The 13,114-nt window shown below is 39.9% G+C and overlaps 1 protein-coding gene across 1 annotated transcript in view; it reads left to right on the forward strand.

Annotated features, from left to right (window-relative positions):
- The window catches only part of Tec (tec protein tyrosine kinase), a 105,557-nt gene that overhangs the window by 28,852 nt on the left and 63,591 nt on the right, over positions 1–13,114 (forward strand). The window contains exons 2-3 of the mRNA XM_026385835.2: positions 5,748–5,820; positions 7,452–7,637. Of these exons, the coding sequence (XP_026241620.2) occupies positions 7,500–7,637 (138 nt within the window). The 5' untranslated portion in view covers positions 5,748–5,820; positions 7,452–7,499. The remainder of the gene's footprint in view (positions 1–5,747; positions 5,821–7,451; positions 7,638–13,114) is intronic.

A 13,114-nucleotide genomic window follows, 5' to 3' on the forward strand; every position in this document is an offset into this window, starting at 1 on the left:
CACACATTCCTGTTTTTCAGAGGGTGTGTGTGTGTGTCACACTACAATGTCATGAGGCTCCAGGCTGCTTCACAGAGTCACCGGATCCACTGGAAGGGCTTTGCTAGGTACAGTGGTAGTAAGGATGCTTGAGGAAGGGAGCCCGCCTATCTTTTCCTCCTTCTATTTGCCCACTACCTTGGTTCTTTTCTCCCCTCCCTCCCTTCTCTCCTTTCTTTCCACTTTTTCTATTCTCTTTCTTACTGGTTCCAAAGGGTTCCATGACTGGGACATGCAAAACCAAGTATTTTAAATACTTTTTATTGAGGAAAAAAATTCAAAGATAAGTGCAAATAGGAGAATATAAGGAAGCCCTTGTATTTGCCACCGAGCTTTAGCAGTTACGGCATGAACAATTTTATTTCGTTTATATTCCCACATACCCCTCATCAGATATGGAGCAAAGCACAGACAGTAAAATTATATGTAGATTTTCCAGTGTGTACCTCTAAGAGATAGGAACTCTTAATAATATAATCACGATGTGATTATTCCCCACCTCCACTCTTAACTGTCAAATAACCTTTAATTATGTTAATATTATCAAACAGATTTTTACCAGCTGCTAAGAATTGGATCTGATTTGTCTCCAAGAGTCTATGTGTTGGGAGCGTGATCTTCAACGTGGTGATGTTGAGAGATGAGATCGGTAATAGGTGGGGCCTAGTAGGAGGACCTTAGGTCATTGGGGATGTGCTGTCACACAGGTTAAGGTGGTTCTTGTGAGGGAGTTGTTGTGCAGGCCTGAGCCTGACCACTCTTATTTATTTATTTATTTATTTATTTATTTAATGTTGGTTGTTCAAAACATTACATAGTTCTTGATATATCATATTTCACATTTTGATTCAAGCGGGTTATGAACTCCCATTTTACCCCGTAAACAGCTTGCAGAATCACATCAGTTACACTTCATTGCTTTACATATTGATAAACTCATGTCTGTTGTATTCTGCTGCCTTTCCTATCCTCTACTATCCCCCCTCCCCTCCCCTCCCCTCCCCTCTTCTCTCTCTACCCCCACTACTGTAATTCATTCCTCCCCCTTGTACTGTTTTTCCCTTTCCCCTCACTTCCTCTTGTATGTAATTTTGTATAACCCTGAGGGTCTCCTTCCATTTCCATGCAATTTCCCTTCTCTCTCCCTTTCCCTCCCACCTCTCATCCTTGTTTAATGTTGGTCTTCTTCTCGTGCTCTTCTTCCCTAGTCTGTTCTTAGTTACTCTCCTTATATCAAAGGAGACATTTGGCATTTGTTTTTTAGGGCTTGGCTAGCTTCGCTTAGCATAATCTGCTCTAATGCCATCCATTTCCCACCAAATTCTATGATTTTGTCATTTTTTACTGCAGAGTAATACTCCATTGTGTATAAATGCCACATTTTTTTAATCCATTCGTCTATTGAAGGGCATCTAGGTTGATTCCACAGTCTTGCTATTGTGAATTGTGCTGCTATGAACATCGATGTAGCAGTGTCCCTGTAGCATGCTCTTTTTAGGTCTTTAGGGAATAGACCGAGAAGGGGAATAGCTGGGTCAAATGGTGGTTCCATTCCCAGCTTTCCAAGAAATCTCCATACTGCTTTCCAAATTGGCTGCACCAATTTGCAGTCCCACCAACAATGTACAAGTGTACCCTTTTCCCCACAACCTCGCCAGCACTTATTGTTGTTCGACTTCATAATGGCTGCCAATCTTACTGGAGTGAGATGGTATCTTAGGGTGGTTTTGATTTGCATTTCTCTGACTGCTAGAGATGGTGAGCATTTTTTCATGTACTTATTGATTGATTGTATGTCCTCCTCTGAGAAGTCTGAGCCTGACCACTCTTTCATGGTGAGATGTGTTGGTTGCTCTCACATGTGCTCCTGCTATTACCATCCACCGGGATGTGACACAGCTGAGAACCGGAACCAGACCCATGGGTACCTTGTCCTGGAAGTTTCAAAACTGTGAGCTAAGTAAACCTCTCTTCTTTCTAAAGTTATCTACCATAGGCATTTCATTATAGCAACAAAAAGCTGACTAATACATGAGCAAATACTGATAGCATCAATATGCAGTTAGTATTCAAGTTGTCAAGTTGAGTATCGTGGCAGAATATTGCCACTTAAAGTGAATCCACTTAAATTTCACAGTAAATAGTAAGAGGAAAAAAGAAAGAAAGAACTCTCTATGATTCAAGTTTATCCTGAAAAGTAAGTAGAAATATGTTTATCTCATAATCAACCCTGTTTAGATTATAGTTGCTAATTCTTAGAATAAAGAGTGAGTCATAAACGTACATTAGAAGAAAGATAGTTTCTTCAACAAATAGTGCTGGGAAAACTGGAAATCCATATGTAGCAGGATGAAATTGAACCCCTGTCTCTTACCCAGAACAAAACTCAATTCAAGGTGGATCAAAGACCTAGGCATTAGACCAGAGACCCTGTGCCTACTAGAAGAAAATGTAGACCCAATTTCCTCAACAAGACTCTTAAAGTGCAAGAAGTAAAATTAAGAATCATTAAACGGGATGGTGTCAAACTAAAAAGCTTCTTCACAGGCAAAGGAAAACAACCAAGAGTGTGAGGAGAGAGGCTGTAGAATGGGAGAAAATCTTTGCCACCTACACCTCAGATAGAGCATTAATTATATGTAATTTAAAATTATATATAATTTATATATATAAATATATAAGGAATTCAAAAAACTTAACAACAAAAACCCCATAAAAAACCCATCAATAAATGGACAAAGAAACTTAACAGGCACTTCACAGATGAAGAAATGTGATCAGTCAGTAAATATATGAAAAAATGTTCACCATCACTAGCAATTAGAGAAATGCAAATTAAAATGACACTGAGATTTCATCTCATTCCAGTCAGAATGGCAATTATCAAGAATACAAGCAATAACAAATGTTGGCAAGCATGTGGGGGAAAGAGGTACACTCATTCGTTGCAGGTGGGACTGCAAATTGTGCAGCCACTATGGAAAGCAATATGGAGAGTCCTCAGAAAACTTGAGAATGGAACTACCATTTGACCCAGCTATCCCACTCCTTGGTTGTACTCAAGGGACTTAAAATCAGCATACTACAGTGATGCGGCTACATCAATGTTTATAGCAGCTCAATTCACAATAGCTAGCCAATCTAGATTTCTTTCAGCAGATGAATGGATACAGTAAATGTGGTAAATATTCACAATGGAATATTACTTAGCCATAAAAGAATGAAATTGTGGCATTTGCCACTAAGTGGATGGAACTGGAGGCTATCATGCTAAGTGAAATATGTCACTCCCCACAAACCAAAGGCCAAATGTTCTTACTGATATGGGGATGCTGGCTCAAATAGGTGGGGGTGGGAGAGGGAGTGGGGAGGTTCACTGGATTGAACAGGCAGAGTCGGGGGAAGACAGCGGGATGGGAATGGGAAAGACAGTAGGATGAATTGGTCATAACTTTCATTTGTTCATATATGAATACACGACCCGTATGACAGCCACATTAATGTTGATAGCAGCATAGTTCACAATAGCCAAGCTATGGCACCAGCCTAGGTGCCCTTCAACAGATGAATGGATAAAGAAAATGCAGTACATATACACAATGAAATATTACTCAGCCATAAAGAAGAATGAAATTATGGCATTTGCCTGTAAATGGATGGAACTGGAGACTATCATGCTAAGTGAAATAAACCAATCCCCTAAAACCAAAGGCTGAATGTTCTGTCTGATATGTGGATGCTAACCCATAATAATGGTGTGGGGGGTGAGAACAGAAATTTATTAGATTAGACAAAGGGGAATGAAGGGAAGGGGAAACAGAGGAAAGACGGTGGAATGAATCTGACACAATTTTCCTATAACAATCACAAACTACCTTTTTAAAATGGAATTTCAGGAGAGAGTCCAGGCGAATGTTTGCACTGAACATCCATCTTTAGCTAGAACTAGTCTACAAGAGGAGATTTGTCCTTCATTTACATCCCTGTGAACTTTAATAGTTTGCTTTTGGCCAGGATTGCGCATTGATAATGATTTCAACAGCGGCGCACTTTAATTGTGTGGTTTAGAATAGAGAACCCTTTCCTTGGAACCAGGAGTCTTTGTTTCTAGTCTTGGTTTGTGTTACCTTTCTACTGAAGTGATAAAGAGTCTGTTTAAGACTCTTTATCTCTCATATAAATTAGATAAGGTGAACCCCACTCCACCCCAGGGCATGCAACGTGAAATCTTTTTTTCCTGTCCGCGCGATGTTGAGACCTTTTGCTTCTAGAATTGAAGATAAGCCACACCCTAGTTATCCTCTGGGCCTTCCAAAAGCCTGCCTTTCATTTGGTAACTGTGGTGTTGCTCACTGGGTTGGAAACCCCACGTTTGTTTGAGGCCTGTTTTCCAGAGCATAGCTTACCTTTCCAGGCAGCCTTTCTTGTAAGTAGTCATTTCTGTCTTGCACTGAATGTGTGTTGCACAAAGATGATCAGGTAATTTCTAAAGAAGTAGCATTTGCATGCCAACAGTTTCACAGGAAAACAAAATAGAGTAGTAGAATCTTAATATGGAATAAGAAGACCAACCACCTTAGAGCCGAAGAGAAGAAGAGCTTTGCGCTGAGTACTCAGGACAGCTCATTGGTTAAGGGGTTCATGACTTAACTGCTTATTGAGAGACTACTGAAAATACCAACAGAGGTAAAAAGAAATGCAAGATCCCAGTTTCTTCATTTAAGATAGTGATGTTCAATCCTACTTGCATATATCATCCTGAGGTCTAGAGCTCACCCAAGACCCAGTGAAGGTAAAAAAGGAGGGTGAGGAGTGGAGCCAGGACATCAATATTTAAAAACAAAACCCAAAACACTCTTTAGATGATTCTGGTGTACCCTTAGATACCTTTGGGAGCCTAATAGCTAGTTGAAAAATTAAAATACGTATTGTCAGTCGGCTTTTCGTTGATGTGACCAAAATACCCGACAAGAACAACTTAGAGGAAAGGTTTGCTTTGGCTCACATTTTCAGATGTCCCAATCCTTGCAAGGCTGATTCCATTGCTCTGCGCCTAAGATGGGTAGAACATCATGGTGTAAGAACACAGCTGCCAGGAAGGAGAAAGGGGTGGGGGTAGGGACATCTGTAGACCAAGGCCACATCCCCAGTCACCTACTTCCTGCAGCCGTGCCTCATCTGCCTACAGTTACCACCCAGTAGTCCACTCAGCTGTCAGTGGTTAATTCAGCAAAATCCACTGATGAGGTCAGAGCCCCAATCATTGCCCCAAGTCCGCACCTCTGAACCTTGCTGTGTTAGAACCATGATTCCAACACGTGAGCTTTTGGGGACACTCCACATTCAAACCACAACATGTACATTAATTACTACAGACATGAAAGAATACGATGCACTCTATGATGAGTGAGAGGTGACTGGTACAGGAATTGGAAGGTATTGAATCAATCAGAGTCATCGGGAAGGGCTACGTGGAGGAGTCAAGTTTTGAGTTGGTAGAATTTTCATAGATGGATAGAGAGGAGTCAGGAGAATTTTCTAGGTTAGGAAATGAATGCTGCAAGACCAGTCCTGAGATATCAACTGACTATTTTGACTGAAGTGGGGCTTGTTTGGGGAAGAGTGGAAGTAAAGATTAGATGTCAGGTTGCAGCCATATTGTGGACAATCTCCAGGGTCTGACTAAGGAGTTTTTGTTTATCCTACAGGTGTTGGAGAGACAGTGAGGATTTCTGAAATGGCACGATGAATCTTTGAAGACGGCTTCAACAGGAATACGGGGTATGTCGTTCGAATAAAATAAGGCAAGAGCCTGGGGAAAGGAAGGCCGGTGGGGCAGCTGCTGTCATGGTGGAGATGTGAGGATGACATGCTCTGAGTGAGGAAAACAGCAGTAGAGTGTAACAGCAATTCACATTTGTGTAGGATTTTCAAATAAATTTTTTTCCCCACATCTCATTTAAAACTCACATTAACCTTGTGGTATTTCCCTCCATACTTTATAAATGAAGCCCCTGATTTTCAGAGGTTAAGCTATTGTAAAGTAACCTTAAAAAACCCCAAAGAGCCTGATCAGATGAATGGACATTTGATGGCAGAGAGTTATAAGGGCTCATTGGAGTGATCAGATTGGGTGGGAGGATGATGGAGTCCTTCAGTAGTCACTGGCTCTGCTATCAAGTAGCCACGTAGTATTCTTCATGTGACTCCTTTTTTCTAAATACAATCACTTCTTGAAAGGGTGCGTTGGAGACAAGGGAAGAAAAGACTGTCATTAATTCAGTTTATCTCAAATAAAGACCTTTGGGCCTTTTCTGAGTATCTTTAGGCCTTCAGATTTAAATTTTGTTGATTATTATAGGACCTGGCGTAGGTATGGACAGTATTCAGAAATGGACTCCCTTATAAAGGACTGAGGACCTTCTTATCCAGATGGACTCGGTTTAGCTGTGATTGAGTGGGTTTCCTTTCTTTTATGATTGAGGCAGGAGCCAAAGGGAAGGGAATGATGGAGTATGGTAGTGTAGACACTTAGTCACTATGGCCCTGGTGACTAGGGTGCTGGGTGGAGCTTCCACCCTTCTCAGCGTGTGAATTGAATCTACCACTGTGCGCGATTCATTCCATTCAAGAGCCTGTGATGTTTATGTGGTCCTCTGTTTTTATTTATTTATTTTATTATTTTATTAAAAAAAAATTTTTTTTTTATTGTTGGTTGTTCAAAACATTACATAGTTCTTGATATATCATATTTCACACTTTGATTCAAGAGGGTTATGAACTCCCATTTTTACCCCGTATACAGATTGCAGAATCCCATCAGTTACACTTCCATTGATTTACATATTGCCATACTAGTGTCTGTTGTATTCTGTTGCCTTTCCTATCCTCTACTATCCCCCCTCCCCTCCCCCCCTCCCCTCCCCTCTTCTCTCTCTACCCCCTCTATTTTAATTCCTTTCTCCCCCTTGTATTATTTTTCCCTTTCCCCTCACTTCCTCTTATTGGTCCTCTGTTTTATGTACCAACATCTTGAGACAATTCAGCACCAGCCTAAACATAATATTTACACCATGAAATGAATTTGCCATCTGAGATTTTTGTTCCTTGCAATCAAATCGAAGAAGAGTGTGCTAGAGAGCCAAGGGATACTGGGGAAAACAAAAGAGGGAGTCATCCTTATGGGGAGTCCTGGGTTAGTTTTTCTTATGAAATGACAGGGCAGGGTGGAGAGTGGGGTAGGAGATGAGGCTGAGCCTGTTTGCCCTGGTTATTCTCCATCCAGGCTCAGAGGATAACATGTTCATGGGTCCAGCGAGGGTGAGGGGAAAGCCTATATTGGTAATCTGAAATGGCCACATCCTTGTGTAATTAAAATGTCACATCTTCACTGTTTATTTTTCTCACGTTAGAATACCGGGATCTTCAATGGCAGCAGAAGGAGTGATCAGGAGACCGAGATGAATTTTAACAGTATTCTAGAAGAGATTCTCATTAAAAGGTCCCAGCAGAAAAAGAAGACATCACCCTTAAACTACAAAGAGAGACTTTTTGTACTTACGAAGTCCATGTTAACCTATTATGAGGGCCGAGCGGAGGTAGGAGACTATCACAGCAATATGTTGCCGCTTTCCGTGTCGATACGACTTATTATACTGCTCTGCTCTCTAGTCTTATGGCATGAGCGGTGGGATGATGAAGTTAAGGTTATGAGTTGTTTTCGTTTGAACGTGAAAGGTGAAATTTAGCATGTGAATAGAAATTACATGTCTATTATATTAAATATAGGCCTGTGACATATTGATGTTCATTTTATATCAAACAAATGTGCCAGAGAAAGTAAATTCCTTTATCAGTTTTAGATCCTTATGGATTAATTATCTGTATTGTGCACTATTTCCAACAAACCATCAAAGTCTTTCTTAGCAAACGTGTACTCTGTGTCCTTTGCTTCATAATAATGTTGCTTCATCATTAAATAGAAGCTACTTAAAACTGGTTAGTGATTTGGTGGTCCCAACATGTTCCTGAAGTTGACTGTTCAGCTCTTTTCATGATAAGCAGCTACTGCCAAGTTCCTGTGACAGGAGCAGGGAGGGGCAGCTAAGAAACCTGGCCAGGGAGCACGTGCCCCAGGAAGGCTGTGCTCACCAACCCCCTGGCTTTTCCGTTTGTTTCTGCTTCTGTTTCCACCTCTGGATGGGGTGCGTGAATGAGTAGTCATCAGCCCACTTTTTGGCTCTTGACCTGTTGAAAATGGCCTTTTCTAGTACTGCCAAGGTCCTCTCTGCTAGAAATATTTTTGGGTTCTAGGGAGTGGCTGGGGACTGGGTTTCTTCTTGGTTGGCCACATGCTGCTGTGCGCTTGGTTACAGTGGGCACTTGGTGATCCTGATGTTTGGTTTTGGTTCTGCTTATTTCCTAGAGTACCATCCTCAGAAGTTGATTGACTTGTTCTGTTTTCGTTTTACTCCCACTGATTTCTCTGTGGCTGGGTTCCCCCAGTTCAGACAGAATTGCGTTGTTGCTCATAAATGGTCTTCGACTCTGTTGGATTCTGCTGTGGCTTGTCATTGTGAGATTATTCAGTTTCACATAGATCATAGTCTCTTAACCCTAAATCCCCAAAATGCTAAAATCCAAAACCTCAAAAACTCTTATTTGCAAAAGCATGCCTTAGTTGAAGCCAGTTTTTGTCTTTATCCTATTCATCGTGCTATTCATACAGAAATGCGAATAGTGTTTGCGTGGGACTGTCTCAGTCCCTGTGTTATGTAATGTGTGGTACATGTGCTATATTTTACTTATTAAATCTGAAAATTTCAGAAATCCAAAAAATGTTTCAGATAAGGATTATTACCACTTTAAAATATAAAGCAGATTTTTAAGGGAAACATTTACACGTTTTTGCTGTGTGGTAAAGATTTGTTATAATTTGAAGCTTATATAGTAAATTTAAGGAGAAAATAGAAGCGTAGCAGTGAACGTGGTAAATGTGGTTCTTTTCTAGCTACAAAGCCTCAGAAACCTATATTATCTGCTTAGAAATATGCCTAATAGTATTAAAACACATTGTAATTTTTTATTTACTTTGAAGATGATTGCTTTATAGTTGTCCCTTCGTATTTGTGGGGGATTGGTTCCAGGCACCTGCCTCTGATACCCAAATCTCCAGATGCTCAAACACCTTCTATAAAATAAAGAGTAGGTGCCTATAACCTATACACATCCTGATATATGTTAAATCATCTCCAGACTTACTCATAATACCTAATACAATGTATGCTTTGTTAATAGTTGTTATACTGTATTGTTTAGGGAATAATGACATGAAAAAATAAAGTCAGTACATGGACAGTGGAGATGCAGCCTTTTTCCCCTGGCTATTTTTTGTGTGTGCTCAGTCACATCTGTGGATGTGGATCCTACAGATGTGGAGGGCTGACTGAATGAAGTTGAAAGTGCACTCCTTGCTTTGTCTGGAGCACGGTGAAGAGAATTCTTTGATTCCTCTTACTTCAGATCCCAGCCTTAGCTGCAGTGAGAACCAGAAAGGACAGAACAAGGTGGTGTCCAGCATGTGAAATCCCACTTCAAACACTTTGGGTCAGATTCCTTTTCCTTCCTGACCGCTGCTGAGTGGTCCGGAGATCCTAGTGCCATTGGCTTAATTCCTGCCTTACCTTTCACTCTTGTGGAACTCCTGGGCACTTCCATCCTCCTGTTTCTTTCCTCCTAGCCTGACATTCATTGGTGACCTATTGCTCGAAGTGGTTGCGGAGCTGTTTGTTTCTCACAGTTTAAAATAAATAGCTGTCAATATTTTTAAAAATTAAGAATTTTAAGATAAGAGTCAAATTCTTGAAATAACATTAATGCTGACTATTCTGGGCTAATTCTCACATGACGCTTTCAGTCTGTCTTTTGGATGAGCTCATAGCACCTCACTACTGTGTTTCTTTTCCACTTGGGTGAATGTGCTCAATTCTCTGATTTCCGGTGACAATCTTCTGGTTTTCATCTCCCTAGCATTAGAAGTGACGATTCAAAATGTGCTGTGAGGTGGGAACTGCATGAGAATCAGGAGGAGTTGTAAAAATAATATTTTGTCAAAAATGTAAGACTCTAGAAATGAGTTTGAAAAAAAACTTGGAAGCTATTTGGGGTTAAAATAAATAGCCTAGAGATGTTTAAGTGGTTCATAGTTGTCCTTTTTTTTTTTTTTTTTAAACCAGGAGGCAGGCTGTTGATCCAGTAGCTAGGATTCCTAGGTCTTCATAGCAATCAAGTGGTTACTAGTACTATGTTAAAATTCTTAGTCAATCATAATGGCAAACAGACATCCACCCCATCCTTATTCTCTGGACCCCATCTCTTTCAACATGGCGACAAGAAGCTTTTATTGAAATGCTTCTAATAGGCATACTGCCTGTTGTGCTTTTGGAAGTATACTGAGAAGTTCTGTTCTGGATGACAAGATATTTCCTGAAAATCTTTGTTCCAGTGACTACATGGGGTCATTCTTCAGTTTGTCCTCCTTTCTTTTCTGGTGGTTATTTCATGAGTCCTGTGTTTCCATACATTGGAATGAACTGAAAAAGATCTTCCTGACAGCTGTTGTTTGATCTTACTCATAAAAACACAGATCAAAGGGTCAAGGAGTTTTCATAAGTGATGTCGCTTTGTAATTGTGGAACTAAATGACCCATGGGATAGGCCATTTGATGTTCCATTGGAGGTTCCATGTAATACTGAGATGGAAACCAGGGAGGAGCAGGACTGGAGTTTTATCAGGAAAAAGACCAACTGGATAAAGACGAGAAAAAAAAAAAAAGTAGAGAGATTTCTTCTACATGTTGACTTGCTGAATAAAATAAATTTCAAGTAGTATGTAAACTGACAACCGTTATTTGCTAGGAAATTAGGAATTTTTTTTTTTTTTTTGGTACCAGGGATTGAACCCAGGAGTGCTTAACCACTGAGCCACACCCCCACCCTTTTTATTTATTATTTTGAGATAGGGTGTAACCAAGTTGCTTAGGACTTTCCTAAGTTGCTGAGGCTGGCTTTGAGCTTGTGGTCCTCCTGTCTCAGCTTCCTGAGCTGCCACAATTACAGGCCTGTGCCACTGTACCCAGCAGGAATTGGACTTTGATGGTCTTAATTTGTTTGGCTTGTTGTCTGTAATACTGCCCCAGTATAGACGCTGGCAAGTAGTTTAGAATATTAAAGGAATAGGTTGACTAGTAGTATCAGGCATTCTACCTCCCAATGTTGATTTGTTATGAGGACTTCTAGGCTCTAACATTTAGTCCTACTCAGCTACGATATTATAGTGAAGGATGCAAAGCAAAATCAGCAAAGTGAACAGGAACATGGGGCCTGATGCAAGCATCAATTGTCTTTTCCTGATGAAATAACAAAGGATGTGCATTTCTATCCAGCGTTGAATTCTGACAATTATAAGATCTCTGCTAAGGAAGTTTATTTGAGGCTCAGTGCCCAAGGTGTTTGTTGGAGACTGGTCACATAGACACCCTCTGCATAGAATATACCAAAACTATAGACTTCGAAAGGAAAGTAGATGTCCAACATAAATCCTATTCTTGTACTCTTGAGGCACAGTGAGAACACCCTTATCAATATTAGAAATGGTGGGACCCTGCCAAAGTCCAAGTTGCCAGATACCAACTAAGGGCTGTCTTTGTAAACAGGTCTTTCCTCAGCTGTTATATAACTGTTTCCTGCACATTAGTTATAAAATTGATATGACTTATTGAACACTAACTACAAGCCAGCTGCAGTGCTAAGTATTTGACATATTATTTCCTTTATTTCTCTAAGCAATGCTATATTAAGTATTTTTAGACTTTATTTCAAAATAAGGGACTGAGGCATAGAAAACTTGCATAACATACACCAAACAAGAAATTACATACACATGTAAGAAATTGCAGGGCTATTCTTTAAAGCCTATCTTTGAAACCACCTTGATATTCCAGGGAAAATTGGGGGTGGGTGGTTATTACAGCTCTCTAGAATATAGATAACATTTTATTTTAAAACTTTTGAGAATAGTTTTATTTATTACTTTCATTATGACTTTTTTTTTTTTGGTACCAGGGATTGAACTCAGGGGCACTCAACCACTGAGCCACACCCCCAGACCTATTTTGTATTTTATTTAGAGACATGGTCTCACTGAGTTGTTTAGTGCCTTGCTTTTGCTGAGGCTGGCTTTGAACTCATGATCCTCCTGTCTCAGTCTCCCAAGCTGCTGGGATTACAGGCATGTGCTATCGTGCTCAGCTTTGTTATGACTTTTTAAAACTTTCTTTTTTGTAATAGGAAAAGTTAATACCAAACAGATCTTTTGTCCTCTTTCTACTTCTAATTGGATGTTCTAAGATAATCTTCTTCACTCTGTATAGTTTAAATATTCCTTTCATGTATATGTATATATACAAATGTATATATAGTTATTCAACTCCAAAACACATCTGATCTGCTACCAAATCTATATACGTAACATATATGTGTATATGTGTATATATATATATATATATATATATATATATATATATATGCTTATCTATATATATAAAAGGAGATATATTATGGGAATTGGCTCACATGATTGTGGAGGCTGAGAAATTCTAAGAGATGTATGCTGTTTGCAAACTGGGGACCCTGAAAAGCCAGTGATATATTAATTCAAGTCCAAAGGCCACAGCCAGGGAACCAATGATGGAAATCCCAGGGCAAGAGCAGAAACTGATGGGAGGAGGTGTCCCAACTCCATAAATGAGGGAGGAGAAAGGCATAAATTCCTCTTTCTTCTACCATTTGTTCTGTTTAGGATCAGATGATGACCACACATTAAGGAGAGCTGTCTACTTACTGAGTCCATCAATTCAGATGCTACTCTCATGTGCAAACACCCTCATAGACATACTGAAAAACAGTGATTAATCTGGGAACCTTGTAGCCCATTCAAGTTAATACATAAAATTAAGCATCACTTTGAAAATTCTCTTTCCTTATGCTGTAGTTTATTACAGTCCCCAATTCCATC

This window comes from Urocitellus parryii, chromosome 10 (genome assembly GCF_045843805.1).
Source record: "Urocitellus parryii isolate mUroPar1 chromosome 10, mUroPar1.hap1, whole genome shotgun sequence".
Classification (NCBI taxonomy): Eukaryota; Metazoa; Chordata; class Mammalia; order Rodentia; family Sciuridae; genus Urocitellus; species Urocitellus parryii.